The sequence below is a fragment of the Schistocerca nitens genome, chromosome 3 (genome assembly GCF_023898315.1).
Source record: "Schistocerca nitens isolate TAMUIC-IGC-003100 chromosome 3, iqSchNite1.1, whole genome shotgun sequence".
Classification (NCBI taxonomy): Eukaryota; Metazoa; Arthropoda; class Insecta; order Orthoptera; family Acrididae; genus Schistocerca; species Schistocerca nitens.
The window spans coordinates 471,449,348-471,469,479 of record NC_064616.1 but is presented as its reverse complement, the minus strand read 5'-3'; the positions used below and the strand labels follow the sequence as shown (position 1 = coordinate 471,469,479).

The 20,132-nt window shown below is 37.5% G+C and overlaps 1 protein-coding gene across 2 annotated transcripts in view; it reads left to right on the top strand.

Annotated features, from left to right (window-relative positions):
• Positions 1-20,132, top strand: part of LOC126248401 (1-acyl-sn-glycerol-3-phosphate acyltransferase alpha-like) — an 824,096-nt gene that overhangs the window by 797,481 nt on the left and 6,483 nt on the right. For both annotated transcript variants that reach the window (XM_049949347.1, XM_049949348.1), the window contains exons 7-8: positions 2,286-2,467; positions 9,067-9,232. In XM_049949347.1, the coding sequence (XP_049805304.1) occupies positions 2,286-2,467; positions 9,067-9,232 (348 nt within the window). The remainder of the gene's footprint in view (positions 1-2,285; positions 2,468-9,066; positions 9,233-20,132) is intronic.

Here is a 20,132-nt window from a genome sequence, read left to right as displayed (position 1 = left end):
AGTAATGATTTCAACTACATATGCTAAGATGCCTTTCTGTTCTTTTATAGCATGTTTCAGGAGGAATAGCAGATATTTTAAGTGGTGGTAGTATAGAGTAATTTAAATGAAACATTCCATATAACGTATGTCCAATTTTTATTTTTTACAGAGATACAGCTATTTGAATGTATTTGAAATAAGTACCTATAGAAGACGTTAGGCAAAGGCAAATGATTAAGTTCGAAGTTGATTTTCAGAAATTCCAACTCTGGAAAATTCCACCTCTGACTTCAGTGCACTTTCCGATTGTCTTGGCAGCACCAAGCGTATTTCATCTGTCATCTTGATGTTCTTTCTCAAGGGCAGCGTCATTATAATCTGGATGATCAATCCATCCCTTGGTTTATGTTTACTTTTTCTTTCTAGACTTAGCCTGCGAAGAAAGATGACTGTTTGTGTCGTTCCATCTTCCGGAAAATGTTAAGCATAACTGATGGGTCACCTGATGCCTAGAATGTGTAAAGGGGCCCCAGTGAGCTAAGAGAACATTCACATCTTTCTATCCAAAGGAACCTCTTCCAAAAATGTTAGAGGCTCATTTTCATGAAAGTGTAGATAAAAGCACCCTGTAAGACAAGGTAATACAACAGGCTCCGTCAACTGACTGACTGTCATACCACAGCATATGTTTCCGAAAAGTATTCTGAAAATGTCTCCACAAAGGTATGTTTGTTTCTATCAGACCACAGATGTAAGTAGAGAGCATTACTGATAACATCGTGAGTGAAAGTGGCCTAATCAGTAAACAGTATTAATTGGATTGATTTGTAATTTACCAATGACAGAATTCTTTGTTTACTTTAGTCTCCTTATGGAAGGTGTTGAATCCACTGTCAATGATAAGGTTAGAGGTTATTATTCATGTGTAACGTCTGCCATATTATTGTATGTGGAACACTGTTATGTGTCGAAACTGTGCAGTTCAATGTGTGCTTGTTGAAGGAAAATATTCTACCAACTGAATAATGTCTTCTGGTCCATCCATACTTTGCTCATTTGTTGATTAAAATGCTGGGTACTGCACCAGTCTCATTCAGTTTGATGAAAACACAAGTAAACACTCTTCAGTGTAGTATTCTGTAGTTAGGAAATCATCTACCATATTCTCTACAAGCAGACTTATCAGCAGCAGCAGGGCTTGCATTACAAAACCCTTTCAGTAATACTATACTGACATAGTCAGTATTGGTAAATATGTGCAGCATGTTGAAGTGATGCAGTATATTGATCTGATCGAATGAAATTTTCCTTGGTACACATTAGACTCAACTTTACCTTTGATACTGGTAGAAGCAAAAGAAATGAATTAAAATTTGTGGCACAGCTGGGACTTGAACCTGGGTCTCCTTCTTACTATGCAAATGTGCTAGCCATTACACTACTGTAGCATTGTAGCTACCTTCCCCAGCTTCATGGAGTACCTAATCATCACTATTTAATTCCGTCAGGTCAATAGATCACCTATGCCTGAGGTACAGGTAGGATTTCCCATTACATACAAAGCTTGGTTGCTGTCCCAGTGTCAGAGAGCCTTGGCAATAATGATGATATGAGATGGGAAAATGGGCTGAAGTTCTGAATTGAAATTTGGGTCAGGGAGGACGCTGGACTTAGGTAGTCCATGCAGCTGTGGTAGCCACAATGATATGGTGATGTAATGGCTAGCACATCGGCCTAGTAATCAGGAGACTTAGGTTCAAGTCCTGGCTGTGCCACAAATTTTAATGCATTTTTTTCAGCTTCTGTCATTAATGATACAGTATAGCTGCCCAACCAACCAGAATTGCATCCCAATTCAATTATGTAAACTCAAGCACAGCTTCACAACTTGAACTACAAAACTGACAATCGACAAATAAGCCCATAACAACGAGAGTAACAACACACAAAATGAAAACTTCTCTCTGTTACATTCCAAAAGCTGTATCTCTGTACTCAATAAAAATTGGACACATGTTATGTGGTATATGTTGTTGAAACTAGCCTGTATAACAACCTCCTAAAATAGATACTATTTCTCCTGTAACGTGATATATTTATGGTGTGTAGTAATGCACTGTCTTGAACAAAGTCCATATTTTTATACAATATGCATGTAAATAAAGTTCTAAATTTAATAATGCTAATATATTTTTTGAAGATTATGTATCGAAATTTATCTGTATTTTTCAATGTGTTAGTGTGTACCATTGCTTAACAGCCCTGTATAAGTATTTATTAAAATTGTTTGTGATCCTTTGCAGTACTTGCTGAGCTGTGGCCAAAGCTGAAACGATGCACTGTTATTTCAAAGAAAGAAGTTTTTTACCTGTGGCCTTTTGGACTCGCTGCCTGGTTGTGGGGAACCATCTACATCAATAGACTGAATGTTGAACAAGCACAGGCAGCAATAAACAGCACTGCAGACACCATAAAAAATGGAAAGGTACGTATTTATTTGTATGGAATGCCAGGATGCATCTTTGGAAATGGACGTTGTCAATTTCCCTCCGCATCCAGCAGTCTTGAGATGATCCATAATTCAAAGAGCAAATATAACAATGAAATAGGTTGTATCTGTAATTTTTCTGTATTTAGACAAGTAGTCATCATAACCAACAGAACCAATAACAGTAACTTCAGCTGCAGCTGCCCTAACACCAACAGCTTTCCTATACGGTACTAACAATGTGGTACTGAAGGCACCAATATCATATCAGGGAAATTTTGTATTTGTTGTATTGGTACATGTTCCACAATAACATACAGTGTTTCTCAAGCACTACATTTATAAAATAATCATGTTGTGTAAATTTTGTCCAAATGGATAATCAAATACTGTACATTCACAATTTTTTTTTTTTTTTTGAGAAGTTTATTACAAACAGAAATTATCTGAAATTGGAGGAGGTTTGTAAGATGACTGCTTCTTAACTGTCAATGATTTTCAGTAGGTAAAAAATGGAAAACTCAGTTTAATTATGCCTCTACTTCTTCGACATAATCTGTGTGAAGGAGATGCCAAAACATCAACCACAGGTGAAAACATCAAGAAATTAATTGATATGGTATTGGATTATGACTGATTAAAAATTTATGAAATAGCTGACATCACAAGGCTATCAGAAAAAAGTATGGTACCATTTCCATGTGGTCATAATGGAAATGGATGTAGATGGGTTCACTGAGGTTTATAGCTGGCAGATTTACAGTGAAGCAATGCCGAACTTCTGGAAGCAACTTTTTGCCATTAGCCTCTTGGCTACAGTAGTGGATCCTTTGTTGTCTGTTACAGTGCTTGTATTATCAGAAAGCATTATTAATTTACTTGCTTTGATCATAGACAGAGGTAGATCAATAACCTATATGAGAAATAGGGGACAAATGATAGATCCTTGTGGGACTCCATAATGTGTCTTTTTTCCATTCAGACTGTATGCCTCCTTTACATCTTAAAATGTGGCTAGGTTGTATGAGAGTATGCCAAAAAGTAATGTCTTTCAATTTTTATGTGAAAACTAGTAAATACTTTTCAAATACAATGAATTATATTAACAGTCTACATCTTTATTCTTCATATCTACATATTGATTTCTCAACATAGTCATCCTGGTTGTGAACACACTTCTCCCCATGAGATATCATTTTGTTGATACTGTTGCTATACAGTGTTTAACTTTGTTGATGGAGCCACAACTGCACCTCTGCTTGCACCACTTCATCACTATCAAAGTGAAGTCCTTGAAGGTGTCCTTTACATTTTGGAAACAGATGAAAATTGGATGGAGCCAAGTCATGATTGTATGGAGGTTGATCGATGACAGTGAGCCCAAGGTTCCATATTCTTGCAGATGTCACAGCACTTGTGTTCAGTCTGTCATTGTCATGCTAAAGGAGGGGGTGTTCCATGTTCAGAGAGACTCTTTGAATTTGAAACTCAATTGCAGCACACTGTTTCTCACACACTTATATAGTTATGTTACACACTGCCATGCTACAATTTGGAGCCCCCTAGTGGCAGAGGGTTGAAAATATGTAGACATGAAGAATAAAGATGTAAAATGTTAATAACATTTGTTTTATTTGAAAAGCCTTAGGAGTTTTCACATAAAAAATTTGGAGGCATTACTTTTCAGCATGTCTTTGTACAAGAGATGTTTCATTCCTAACACAGTTGAAATCCATTCATTCACCCATTCATTGTGTTCTATAGATACCAGATAGAAGGAGAACTTCTAGAGATGTTGTTTGAGTTGGGATACACATTAGCATAACCAAAATACATCATAGAATCTGCGGACTGTAGTATTAACAATAAATTTACACCCTACTGCATAATGATATTCACACTTATGCCTTCTAAATTTAATCAGTAAAAGTCAGTAACTGATGTTGCATTGAGGTGTTGATGAATGAAATTTATCACTTACACTGCATGGGAATTTTCTGAATAGACTATGTCTGTGAGGCTGTTGGTGAAAAGAAGGCAGCTCGTGGCTGGAAGTACACCAACACGGTGAGCTCTCGGACGCTTGAAGATGAAGTCCAGTGAGGCAGTGGCCCAAGGATGATTGAGACTGAGGACCAGCAAGGCAGTAACTTGAGGACGATTGAGATGAATTCCAGGGAGGTGAGGGCTCGATTGTGAACTCCAATTGATGGGCTGCTAAGTGTGGCTGGCATGAGCCCTGAGTGTGCACTTGAGCTGAGCAAGAACTCTGATTGATGGGTTGCTAGATGCAATTGGTGTAAGCTCAGAGTGTGTACTGGCCGTAGACTGGCTGGATGGCACTCCAAATACCCATCCAGCAGAAGGGTACCAGCACAGTATTCAGCAGGCACGTGATATAACAAAAGTGAAGTGGTGCCAGTGATTGAAGCACTGTTTTGTGTCATAAGGGTGCTGCTAGCAGTAAAGCTGACAGCAATGGTATTGTGGCAGCAGTGGAGGTTTAGTTGATGCCAGATTGGTTCTGTAGTCCTCCTGAGGACAGTGCAGCTAGTTGGCTAGTGTGGCAACCTGTGGTAGACACCTGTAGGGTTGTTGGCGTTTTGCAGGTGGCAGCTTGGGAATACAATAAGGGGTACTTGGCAAACCTTCCAGTACTGTGTTTCAGAGACAGAATCAACGCAGTGAAGAAAATGTTGGACAGAGTGCATTCATTACACTTAAATTTAGTATACATTTTGTTATTGTTTTTACATTGCAAACTGCCTTCTAGGGTTGCAAATTCACCAGATATGTAAAAATGTGTGAAACATTTTAAGAGTGAAACTTCCTGGCTGATTAAAACTGTGTGCCAGACCGAGACTCGAACTCAGGACCTGTGCCTTTCGCGGGCAAGCGCTCTACTGGCTGAGCTACCCAAGCACAACTCACGCCCTGTCCTCACAGCTTCAATTCCACCAGTACCTCGTCTCCTACCTTCCAAACTTTACAGAAGCTCTCCTGTGAACCATGCAGAACTAGCACTCCTGAAAGGATATTGTGGAGACATGGCTTAGCCACAGCCTGGGGGATGTTTCTAGAATGAAATTTTCACTCTACAGCAGAGTGTGCGCTGATATGAAACTTCCTGGTAGATTAAAACTATGTGCCGAACCGAGACTCGAACTCGTAGAGTGCTTGCCCGCAAAAGGCAAAGGTCCCGAGTTCGAGTCTCGGTCCGGCACACAGTTTTAATCTACCAGGAAGTTTCATATCAGCGCACACTCTGCTGTAAAGTGAAAATTTCATTCTAGTATTTTAAGAGTGATTCCAGATTCTGTGCTTTTTTTTATACAGGACACAAAAATTGCCTTGGTACTCTGGGGAACATGTTTGAATAGATGAAATTAACATTCCAATGTTCTTTGTATATTACTCTTAAATCCTGTTAGAGTATGAATTACAACTAACTTGTGAGTTTTGTAAAAAAAAACAATGTATCTGATCATTATAGATTACTGTATTTATTACTATTATTAGTTCTGTTTATGAAGTACATTTACTAGCATTTCAGTTTTAGACTGAAGTTCTTCATGTGCCATAAAAATTACAGAGCTGAAGAACAACTCCTTATCTACTCTCACTGAACAGAAATCATGCAAATAGTGTGCACTTCAACAAAAAGGGTGACAACAACTCTGTCATATTAAGCATTTGATAAACCTATAGATTATGTAACAAACACAAAGTTTATAGGGTGAGTATTGATTATGAATTGACATGGAATGAATACATAAAGGTACTGACAGAAATAATGTCATCAGCATGTTAAGCTCTTAGGGTTCTGTCATCAGTTTGTAACAGCCAGTGTCTTTTGGTGACATATTAGTCCTATGAGCACTCATTTCATAGCTGTTGGATTCTTTCCTCCATATGAAAGTCACAAACTGCAGACAAGAGTGGCAGGAATAATAACTAAAAGTAGTTGTCAGGCTCATTGTAAAAAACTATTTAAATACCTGTGTATGCTTGTTGCACTATGTGAGTACATTTATCAATCTGTTGTGAATATCAGTGAAAACATTAGTTAGCATTTCACTAGTAGTTTTGTACATGGTCGTGGAGCTAGAGCCACGTTGGACGTGTGTTTATCAAGGAAAAACAAAAAAAAAATCTCAAAATTGCATTTTCTGTCAGGGAATAAAATTGTGTAATACTTTTCTCAAGGAACTGGAAAAAGATTACTTACATACATGTACTTAAAAATGCGGCTGAAACATATTTTGTAAGTAATGCATAAGTAATACACAATTAAAATTTGCTTAGAGAACTCAGACTAGGTGTTAACTATGAAATAGGGCATCTGCAGCACTCATGTCACATTACATGATCAGAGCATAATGCTTTTACATGCAGATGTGCCAAGATATACAGTGCATGATAGCAGTGACACCCCTGATCTCAACATATTCATCAGGGCAGATGCTGACTCAGTTTTCCAGATGGACTGAAGGGAGTACAGGAAGATGTGCATGTTCATCATCCTTAATTCACCAGTAGCAATCCATAGTGTGTACGGTGGTACAGTGCAAAATTGTGTTTTATATCAAAAGTTACCTGGTTCAAACTGTATGTGATCAGTAGAACATTGCACAGTATGACCAACCAAATATGGTATGGTAGTGCAGTTATTAAGAAACTGACTTCATATTTGGAAGATGGGATTTACTGTGTCTGACAATCCTGATAGGTTTTCTGTGGTTTACCAAAATCATTTCAGGCAGGTGCTGGTATGGTTCCTTAGGCAAGACCCTGACAGACCACCTGTCATATCCCTAGTGTTGCCAAATATCCCATATTTCCCAGAAAATCCTATATTTTGGCTATATTCTTGTTAGGTCCTGTGTCCAGTATTACTTCAAATTTATCTCACATTTTTCTAACTTCTGCAATGATAATCAAAACAATTTATTTTGCCTCACACACTACAGCTTTCCCTATTATCTCTGGGTCTATGGTGAACAAGTAGATGAGTAACCTGGCAAGAGAGCTTATGTTAAGAGTCTGCTCAGCTAGCCAGTGACCTAGAAACTGAAGGAAAGACCACATTATCATAAGCCAGAGGAAGTGAGCATTGTTCTGGCCAGATTCGGAGTTTGTGATTTCTTGTTTTAATATGAGAGTTTCAAATCTAATGATCAATTGCCAGTTCCAATAGAGTCCACCAATGCCAATCGAGTCCTTTTTCTAAGTTCTGAGCTGAAATTTAAGAATTTTGAAGAAATAATTGATTCAGTTCAAATAGATGATGTAGGTTCTTTGTGCGATGAATTTTGTAACACAAAGGATATTTCAAAGTGAAGCATGTCCATGGAAGACAATGCAAACAAAAAGTAGGGTGAACTTTTCTATACCAGGAGAACCAAAAATGTTCAGGTTACTAATTTGTTGAAAGTAGTTGGGTGTGTATTAATCGTTCGTGGTTCAAATGCTGAGCAGAAAGAATTTTTTGCCTAATGAACCATAAATGGACAGAGGTGCACAGCAAATGTACCACTGACCTTATAAAAGCAGATCTGCAAGTAGCTGTGAATTTTAATTTTAATTGTAGTGAATTATTTACATATGTAAAATGGAATTAATCATTGCGAAAACAAGCAAAGTCTGTTAATCAGTACAAGCAATAACATGAAATAAAACATGCATGCACATTTTAAATATATTCCAACTGTTCTTTACAGAAAATGTTGTTTGAAATGTTTATTTTGTAGGGTTTTCCTAGCTTCCATATTTTCTCTGTAAGAAGTTAGCGACCCTACCTATCCCTGTAAAACATACTTATATATTTTTTGTGTAAGTATATTATAGCTATTTATTCTCATTGCAATATGATGACAAATCCTATATCATTGTGAAGTGATATCTGGATGAATGAACGAATAAATGAATAACACTGAAAGGTTAAAACAGATATTGTGAGATAATTGGAGTGTCTACTTAATTTCTGCAAATGAACAGCACAAGCAGGTCCAAAGGAAATGCTAATGAAGAACTGACATTCTTATGATGAATAGCTGACTTTGGAATCTTTGAGATTCCTATCTTGTTGGTGAAAGAAAAATTAGCTCATATCAGGACAAAAAAAAAAAAAAAATTGTTTTAAAAAAGCAGTACGAGTTGCAAGGGGACTTTCAATTTTTCTCCAAATCTTCTTGTTGGAACTAATTTTCCATCAGTCCAACTCCAACACTTCTTTTTCCTGTTTCTTAGAAGTCTTCTTTTTGTGATAGGATAGTTGTTCTTACAGGATACGTAGTAAAAATTATGCATTTCCATTTGCATAACTGACAAACCTCCTCTGATTGATCCTGTTTCAGAAAAAAATATGCTTCTGCTCCTGTTCTGACTCAAATGTATTGAGACTAGAACTGTAACTTGTGACACTTCATAGCCACTTTCATGTTTCCATTTTCCAATTTACTATTTAAACATGGAACATTTTATAGTTTGTTTGTTTTCTTCACAAGTGTGTGCTCTGAGAAAAGGAGTCCTCAAGCATATCTTGCCAGCTAACAATAAAAGAACTGTTTTTATTAAACTGATGTTTATTCTTTCAGATGAAACTGTGCATGTTTCCTGAAGGTACAAGAAACAATGGACCTACATTGCTGCCCTTCAAGAAGGGTGCTTTCCATGTTGCCATTGCTTCTCAGACACCTGTTCAGCCAGTTGTTGTGACACGCTATTATTTCCTTGAGTCAAAGGAGAAAATTTTTAATCCAGGTAACTATGTAAACTCGTTAACTACAGAAGCCTGACAGTTTGTATAGTTGTAGGATGTAACAAAACTCTGTGGAGTTCTGCTTCTAGTATTGTCGACTAAATGTGTACTGCATATGCCAGATTATCTAAATGCAGTGTCTTTTAGATCTACATAATGTGTACCATAACTTTATAAAATGGAATGTAGCTTGAGTGGCATGTAGCACTGTAGTTTTTCATTAATTCAATGAATTTGCCACCTAAAAATTTTGATTTTGTTGTTGAAATATTTATAGAGCAGAAGAAATCAGTGATCAAGACATAAAGAGTGTTTATAACATCTTCCGATGTGTTAAATGTGGTTCCATTCCTGTTCAATAAATCATCCTTCTGTGGGCTGAAACACCATTGAGGCAACATTCAAATGAAAACAATCTTGAAGGCATTCAGGAAGGGTGCACATTGTTAACTTTAGGGTTTCTGAATAAATGTAAGAATGATGTTGAACCAAGACCTAGGAATGCATCCCATTTGTTTAAGGTCAGAAAACATATAATGCAATAAAACCACCATGTGTCTGCGGAACTTTATTCCCAAGGAGTTCCACTCATATACATATCAGAATTGCACTTATAAGACAAAACATCATGACCTGTGCCCATTGTGAGATTAAATGTTGCCTGGTGACACTGCATGCACACCATGCATTAAGGAAAGTATATAGGTGGAGCAGAGAGGAATAGGAAATCATTGTAGTGTTGATATAGGTGGCATATTGGGAAATTCACTGACATAAAGTACTTTGACAAATTGCAGATTGTTATGGCCTGCCAACTTTGAGATGTTCATTCAAAAGTGCTGAAGCTTGTTGACTACTCACATGCTATTCTTGTGGGTATTTATGGAAAGCAGTTGGAAGATGATGAAACTATGAGGATGCAAAAAGATTTTGGACATCCACATCTCATCACAGTTTGTGGAGGTCGGAGGCTTGCCCACTCTGTAAAACATGATGTGTAGTGATCTGTGGCTAATCTGACAACAGAATGCAATACTGGTGGAGGCACAAGTCTTCTAGAGCACACTATTCAGCACACATTGTTGCGCATTGGATTTTTCAGAAGACAGTCCCTACATGTTCCCATATTGATCCAATCACATCGTCAGTTACAATTGCAGTGGACACGTGATCACCAAGAATGGACCATGGATTAACGGAAATATGTTGCCTGGTCAGATGAATCTTGTCTCTAGTTACACCAGGTCAATGGTCATGTCCAGATATGCTGGTATGATGCTCAAAACATGCACTGTGCCATGAATGCAGATCAGTAGGTAATATTATGCTATGGGGGACATTAATCTGGGTTTTCATGGGATCTGTGGCAGTAATCTAAGGCACCATGACACTTTGTACTGTGTAAACATTACTGTGAACCATATGTGTTCGTTTATGTGTGATGTTTTCCATTACAGCAATGCCATCTTCCAGCAGCATAACTGTCTGTTACAAGGCCAGAATTGTGCTACAGGGTTTTAAGGAGCATGATAGTGAACTCATGTTGATGTCTTGGCCACCAAATTCATCTGATCTGTACCTGATGGAACACATCTTTGATGTTATAAGGCGCCAGCCCTACACCTACAAACCACAGGCCCATAATTTACAGAAATTGTGAAACCTGTGGTTAAACATCTGATGCCACATATCTCTGTAAACCAATCAATGACTTGTTGAACCCATGCTATGCAGAATTGTTGCTCTACTGCATTCTAAAGATGAACCAACATTCCTTTGAGCAGGTGATAATAATGTTTTGGCTCATCAGAGTAGGTTGCTGAGATGAGATGTTATTTGATGATACCTTACATCATTCACATTGTGGCCATCTCCCAGCGGTATTGTCAACTGGACAGGCCTAGTGACAAAGACTGACTGTGTCCTGCTAGCTGCCATCATGAAGCTTACTGTATATTGCGACTCATTTCCGTTCCACTACTCCTGGTAATGAAGTTAGTGATAAAATTCTCTCTCACAGTAATCCATCACATAAACAGTTTTTTCACAGGCATATTCAGTATTGGCATAATGTTATCTGCACAGCATCATCTTAGATATATTTTAATATTGTCAATAGTAAATTTCTGTCATTAGAGCATTCATCTCTAAATATGTAAAATGAAGTCACTTGCTTGCTTTGGTCTGTATGTTAGGGATAATCTCAGGGGCTACTGTAGTGGTTTTGATCTGGATTTGTTAATAGGTAGACTGATTTAATAGGATGGTTTTTGTATATAATTTATAAATGTTTCATGCTAACTTGAACTATGATGAATCCAAGTCCCCTGCTGCTGTGAAAATTATTCCTTTTCCATCTAATGGTGATAGATGTAAGGATACCCAACTACCACACCACATTGGAATGAACATCACAGGTTGTTTACAACCTCCTCATTCTACATTCAAATGTCCCTTGAAATTTTATGCTGACAGCACCTAAACTGTCTCTAATATTTTACAGCAAAGTAATACTCATAAATTCATCCAGGAATCCACTTTCATTGTTTGAGATGAGGTTCTGAGGTCCCATAAAATATCCATTGAAGCATTACATAGAACAGTGGAAGATTTACATAACAGCAGCCCTATGGGCTGCTTCATCATTTTGTTCTTTGCAAACTTCCATCATATCTTATCAGTAATCGCAACAGGAATAAGAGCAGATGAAGTCAAGGCATCTGCCATTTCCATCTAGCAGTGAATTGTAGAACTCCTTGAAGTCATCCACACGCCACCACATTTTTCTGTCTGTATTGGAACACTAATCTCAGTTACAACTGTAGGGATTTTGATGGCTAATAGACTGGCTCATATACGTCACTCTTGGTTCATGGCTCTAAGACCATTGCTCCGGCCTGTGTTCATTACTTTGACAGCCTGGCTCATATTTATTTTTGTGCCACTGCTGCCATCTATGTGCAGGGAAATTAGAGTCACTTCCATCGTGTCAGTTATCTTCACTTTGATTAATATGATGACATCATTAGCAGTGTGATATGCTGCTTGCACAGTCAAGGGTGTCTTTAGATCTTTGCTGCTCCCTGCATCAGCAACAGTTCTCCACTGGCTCCGAAATGCCATTGTCATGGTTATGTGACCTATTTTCATGTTGTGTTCTGGGGTTTGTACATTTTCGGCTGCCTGCACAACTTTATGGATCAAGTCCATATTGCCCACTATGGACATGAAGTGAAGGCCATTGAGCCACAAGAAATTATCATTACCAGAACATGTACATCTGTACATATCTTTTTGTTCTAAACATATTATAAATTAAACTCCCCCAACACCATTTCTGTTTGTGCATTCAGGCTCAAATCAGAAACTGCTGAAGGGGGTTTGATATATGTTTCACTAATGTTGATGCATGCTGGACTGGATGGCATGGTAGCTTGCTGTCTCCATCATTGCCATGACATGTGACTCTAAATGGAAACTAAATATGGAAAAGATAATTCTGTACCTCCTGAGAAATTTCCTAGTGTATGCTGCTTAAATCACTGACTGCACTGAGGATTTATTGGTGGGGAGGATGCACAGTATGTTATCTTGACTGGAGGAGTCAGCGACAGATGTAGAATAACTTCAGGTGTACCACAGGGAAGTGTGTTGGGTCCCTTGCTGTTCTTGTTGTATATTAATGATCTTGTAGACAATATTAACAGTAACCCCACACTTTTTGCAGAGGATGCAATTATCTACAATGAAATACAGTCTTAACAAAGGTGTACAAATATTCAGCCAGACTTTGATAATATTCCAAAATGGTGCAATGATTAGCAGCTTGTTTGAAATATTCAAAATTGTAAAATTGTGTACTTCACAAAATGAAAAAAAAAACTTAGTACCTTATGAATATAGTGTTAGTGAATCACAAATGGAACCTGTAAACTCTAAAAGTATGTGGTGTAATAACTTGGAGGGCCACAAAGTGGAATGATCTGTAGGCCCAGTTGTGGGGAGCAAGGTAACAGACTTCAGATTATTGGTAGAATACTAGGGAAACACAATCAATCTATAAAGGAGATTGCTTACAAATCACTCATGCAACATGACCTAGAAAATTGTTCAAGTGTGTGGGACCCATACCAAACTGGACTAGCAATGGATACACAGAGAAGGGCAGCACAAATAGTCAGAGGAGAGTGTTACTGAGATGTTGAAAGAACTGACCTGGAAGATAGATAGAAACTATCCTGAGAAAGCCTACTGAGAAAGTTTCAAGAACTGGATTTGAATGACTAATCTAGGAATATATTATCGCTCCCACAGGGATCATGAGGATAAGATTAGATTAATTACAACACACACAGAGGAATTTAAATAATCATTTTTTGTTCACTCAGTATGTGATGGAATATGAAAAAGCCCTAATAACTGGTACAGGGGGATGAACCCTCAGCCGTGCAGTTCACAATTTTTTGCAGGGAGTAAATGTACGTGCAGGTGTAGCATCATTTAAGTTGTATGGAAGTAATGATATTGAGCAACCTAATGCTGTTCTCTGGAGTTTAATAATAACTTTATGCAGTGGCCCATAAGTAAAATTACCACTTTGCTAGACAAGTCATCTGGTGATACATACCCATGTGAAACAAGGCCATATTGCTAGGTTATTTAATACTTTTGGCTCTACATCAGAATTGCAGTAAGACATTCAAATTTCCATATTTGATTATCACATGATGGAGGAACATAAAGTTATTTTTCAGTTTCAGCTTTGTATTCAAGTTTATCAAAATCTTGCAGCTTGTTCATTGTTGAGCATTTAGGACTTCCCTTTTTACAACCACTGTCAGCCAAGGTGCGCCCACTTACTTGTGCCACTGAAAACTTGTATCCAGCGGTCAGCCTCTATTTCAAGATACTGGAAAGTTCAATGTGGAACCACTTCTCTGTCAGCTCACGGCACCACAATCAGTTGATTATTCAGTAAACCTGATCATTGTACCCATTCTTCAGCCCTTTGTACAAGCTATGTCACTTTCGTATATAAATTTATACACTTCATTAGCATGTGATGTAAGGTCTTAAAGGTGTTCCATTTCTTGAAGACTGATGTTATGTTTTGTTTGACTTAAGTTATAGACACAAGCACCCTCATTTGTCTTAGTCTTCGAAAGCTTTTAGGCACACGAACACATTCTTATATATGTAAAATCTTTCATAGTCAAACTATCAGGCTCTTGTTGCTCATCATATGTCTCATGGTGGTTTAATATTTTACTTATAATACAAAGTTTTTTTGGTCACCACATCTTCACATTTTTATGTTACTTTTTAACTGCTTGACAGTATTATGTAAAATTTTGTAATAATTGTATGTTTATCTTTATTTTACTGTACTTATGGTTTTTAATCAGCTGTTAATTGTGATCCAGCCATGGTAGTCACTAAATTTTTGTTTTTGTAGGACTCCATTGTCCAGAGTTTGCTTGGCAGTTGCTTTCTGATGTAAGCTTAATTGTATGATCTTCTGAGGATGGCAAATTAATTTGTCAAAACTAGTCAAGAAGTTAATTTAATAAAAATTGTGCAGCTGATGACTGATTATTTCTATTCTTAAAAATTATCTGTTTAAGTATAATAGTTAATTACTGGCCTACAAATCTTGCTCATCATCTCACTCAATGATAATACTTCACATCTAATTTGTTTTAGACTTCATGTATGATGAATTTAGTTTTCAAAATGTCATCTATTCTCTTTCATGCTTATTTCTATCCCTCCTCTTGTCCTAGTAAGTAATATGTATGCAACAGATCTATAACCATGTAATGTTGTGGCATTCTTATCTCCTTCAATACGTCTTCTATGGTTGATAAGCCCACTGTTAAAGGATACCTTTAATGTGATTATAAAGTCACAGAACAAAGTGTCTTCACCAATCTTAATGGATTATTGTTTCACATATGAAACAATTGTGAATGTTTGTAGATGTGGTTTTCTTTGGTATTTGAAAACATGTCATTTTTTTCTTCAATCTTCCCAATTTCCAGATCCTTTCCATAATGTGAAACCATGATATGCCATTGCTTATGGTCCATGTGTAACAAAAAAACTTCTTACCAAAATGATGTCACAAGCATGAACTTTTAACAGGCGAGAATAATATCCAACTTATATAATAATATAATTTAAGGAGTAAAGGGCAAAACACTCATACACACGATGGGTGGAGTGGGTGAGGACAGAAAGGTGGTGGATGGGAGAGAGAGTTGGGGAAGAGTGGTTGAGGCTGGAAAGGTGGGGGTGGGGGAGAGAGCTGGGAAAGAGTGGCTGAGGCTTGGAGGGAGAGACATAGGCAGCCATCAGCACCTGTGCCTGGTAGTGGATTTCGAGGGGGGACAGGACAGAGGAACGGGAGACTGCTGGAAAGAGAGTCTGGGTACTGGATAAGTATGGTCATGGGGCATTATTATAGGTGGCTGTGAGGCAAGAGGCTATAGAATGTGGAGGCGAAGAGCCAGCTAACAAGCATGCTATTTTCCTATTTTCATCAGAGAACAATTCATCATAACTATACTGCGAGACCCTCCTTTCCTCTATTTCTTTATCATCAACACGTCAGTGAGTTTCTCTGGCTTAATTGTTGGTCATATTTTCTTTATTCACTTGCATTTCTTGCTTCCCTTCTGTTGTTGCTTTATTTGTGTGCCTCATTAAGTTCTCCTTTATTTGATTCTATGTGTGGTCTTTGATACTTGATGTGAGCAAATGAAATGTTCAGTGGTGAGGAATCACATTCTTTCAACCTTTACAGCTGCAGATGCAGAATAATTTTTAATCCCCTTGAATGCTCATGGAATACCATGTTCTGCATTTTGATGTCATCTCCTCAGGAAAAGATATCAGTAGTACTGAATAGTGTTCACTGCCAAAGAAGTGACCAATAATCAGTTTACAATGGCACAGAAAGTTCATTAATCAGAATGTAAAGTACCATGAAAAAGAGTCTGAGGTCTTGGAGGAATATGCTGCCACATACTTCATCGGTCATGTTTGCAACACAAATTATATTGATCCTATTTGGCCAGTGTCATGTCTTCAAATAATTCGCAGACTCATGTTCTGTAATTTCAGTTTCTGGTACAATGGCCTCATTTCATAATAGCTACTAGGTTCACTTAGCTGCATAGTTTCTCTTTTAATAGTTTGCACCAAATAAATTGTAGGTGACAAGTAGCTCATTACTGACCCAAGCTGTTTCAGTCACAGAAACTTCTTTATTTACCTGTTTCCTATGACAGTTATTTCCTGTCACTACACATTGAGCTACAATGAATTTCCAATTATCATGATGAACTTGTACAGGGGCAGCTAGAATAGTAAGCTTGTTTCAGCTATAGATTTTCTCTGCTTTTTCTCCTCTCGCTACCATTTAGTTTTATTGGCATCTCTGCCAACCACCATATGGTGCATAGTGGAGGGTACCTTGTACCACTACTAGTCATTTTCTGTTCCACTTGCAAATGGGGTGAGAGAAAAGCAAGTCTATTTGTTTATGAATTATAGATTGCAGCAATCAGTCATCCTTTTTTGTAGGTTTCATTTGGCAGATCCAGATTTTGGCTCGTGCCTGGCCATTATCAATGCTAAAAATACAAGAAGTGCATGGTCAAGCTATACTATAAAAAGTTAAAACTCACAGCATAACCTATATAGTTTATACATTAGATTACATACCACTATTTTCTAGTCTCAATACATGTCAATTTCCTGTTATTTGTACATCAGTCACAGTTCTTTGAATACTACTGTATAAAGAAGGTAGGCTGTGTGGAGAACACATTGATTGGTTGTATGGTGCCCTCTATATGAAATACGTAATATATAACATTCAAAGGAAAGTAAAAAACTTCCAATGTGCATGGGAATTACACAAAATAAAACATAAGTAAAATTCTTTAAATTGCTGACTGACTTATTTCCACATTTGCCAATAAACATAGAAAATATAATGAAATTTCCAGGTTCACTCCTTGTTAGTTATTTGTTTTTTATTCTTTAAACACATATGTTATTTCAGATGGGTAAAAGCTTTTTTTAAAATTTATTTACAAGACACAAGGAGGCACATGCTACATGTAACTATTAGAATTGATCTGATTTAAATGTTGTTATCTTTGTATTATTTTTCTCTTTATTTAATCATCATAATAGATATGTTGTTCCTAGTATTAACTGAGTTGTTTGTAGATGGTGCCAAATGTTAGCAAGATGGATGGTTGGTGTGATTTGGCATTCCATTACAGATGTAGAGAGTGCTAGCCTCTGTGTCACTTCAACCACATTTTAATTATAAATACAATAAAATCAGTACACTGAATTGCTGTTATTAACAATGTATATGCATCTAAACTAACATGCCATGGGGAAAGTGCTGTAGGTTCAATGTTATAACCATCATACTCGTACAGTATTATGCTAATGGCTGCTACATATTGGCAAGATGGCAGGAGCTACTTTGTTCCCTCTAGGTCAAACCTTATACTGTTTCCTAGCAACAAGTTTCCAAACAATTCCCAGAAGAGTGCATTTTTCATAATGACCAAATCATGAATCAGGTTGTTGTCGGCATTCTTGTGATGGCAAAAGATCTCCAGCTCTTCTAGGAGGTCGAGAAACCTGCCCTTCTCACGTTTATGTAGCAATCTCACATTAGATGTCAGAGTCGGCACCTTATGTTTTGTTGTAAGTAAATGAGCAGCCGTACTTTATTTCTCCCTGGTATCCTTTCTGCCCAATGTGACGTGTTCCCCAAACCTAGTTTCCAGCCTCCTTCCTGTTTGGCCAACATAACAGACCTTACAGCCCAGGCAATGAATTTTATAAACTCCAGAAGCATGAAATATGTTCTTTGTATCTACAGTGTGTTGCAAAATACATCCTAACTTATTTTTTGTTTCAAAATAAACTTTCACATTGTACTTTCTAAAGATAGTTGCTATACTTGTACTCATTTTTCCATTGTAAGGTAAACTAACAAACTTAGTATTTTCTTTAGAAGCCATATTATTTTAAAGTGTCGTCCTATTTTTGTATTTATTAGCTGTGTTCTTGTATACAGGGTGAGTCACCTAACGTTACCGGTGGATATATTTCGTAAACCACATCAAATACTGACGAATCGATTCCACAGACCGAACGTGAGGAGAGGGGCTAGTGTAATTGGTTAATACAAACCATAAAAAAATGCACGGAAGTATGTTTCTTAACACAAACATACATTTTTTTTAAATGGAACCCCATTAGTTTTGTTAGCACATCTGAACATATAAACAAATACGTAATCAGTGCCGTTTGTTGCATTGTAAAATGTTAATTACATCCGGAGATATTGTAACCTAAAGTTGACGCTTGAGTACCACTCCTGCGCTGTTCGATCGTGTGTATTGGAGAGCACCGAATTACGTAGGGATCCAAAGGGAATGGTGATGGACCTTAGGTCCACATGCTAACACCTTTTTATTGGTCTTTTTCACTGACGCACATGTACATTACCATGAGGGGTGAGGTACACGTACACACGAGGTTTCCGTTTTCAATTACGGAGTGGAATAGAATGTGTCCCAACATGTCAGGCCAATAGATGTTCAATGTGGTGGCCATCATTTGCTGCACACAATTGCAATCTGGTGTAATGTCAACGCAGGCTGCCACAATACGTTGTTTCATATCCTCTGGGGTTGTAGGCACATCACGGTACACATTCTCCTTTAACGTACCCCACAGAAAGAAGTCCAGAGGTGTAAGATCAGGAGAATGGGCTGGCCAATTTATGCGTCCTCCACGTCATATGAAACGCCCGTCGAACATGTACCTCACCCCTCATGGTAATGTACATGTGCGTCAGTGAAAAAGACCAATAAAAAGGTGTTAGCATGTGGACGTAATGTGCTGTTCCAGTCTCTTCTGTACCTAAGGTCCATCACCGTTCCCTTTGGATCCCTACGTAATTTGGTGCTCTCCGATACACACGATCGAACAGCAGAGGAGTGGTACTCAAGTGTCAACTTTAGGTTACAATATCTCCGGATGTAATTAACATTTTACAATGCAACAAATGGCACTGATTACGTATTTGTTTATATGTTCAGATGTGCTAACAAAACTAATGGGGTTCCATTTAAAAAAACGTAGGTTTGTGTTAAAAAACATACTTCCGTGCATTTTTTTATGGTTTGTATTAACCAATTACACTAGCCCCTCTCCTCACGTTTGGTCTGTGGAATCGATTCGTCAGTATTTGATGTGGTTTACGAAATATATCCAGCGGTAATGTTAGGTGACTCACCCTGTATAGTACCTACAAAATCATGTGGATAGTTATTCACTTTTGCAATGTGCCTTATTGTTGCCATTTCATCATCATGTTCACCTTTTGACAATGGAATTTTGAACACTTGATTGATAGCAAAATTGAAAAATGTCTTATCATGTTGAACTGGGTGGTTTGAAGTGAAATCCACAATGCTATCAGTACAAGTCGTTTTGTGAAAGATACCAAATGTGTGCCTACCATTTTCATTCCGAATTGATAGATCTAGAAAAGTAATAGATTTATTTGTTTCAGTTTCACACACAAATTTAATCATTTCATGCTAGTTATTAAATTTGGCTTCTGTAGTGTTGATGACATCATCGTTACCCTGTATTAGCAGCAGTGTGTCATCTACGTACCTAAAGTAGTATACAATTTTGTCTGCCAACAAAGGATTTTTAGAAAAGGGTCTGTTTTCTAGTGTAATTGATAAAGATGTCAGCGAGCATTCCAGATATTGAGCTCTCTGTACTGAGACTGTCGTGTTGGGAATAAATGTCCCTGTTAAATTTAAAGTATTTAAATTTCAAAATTAT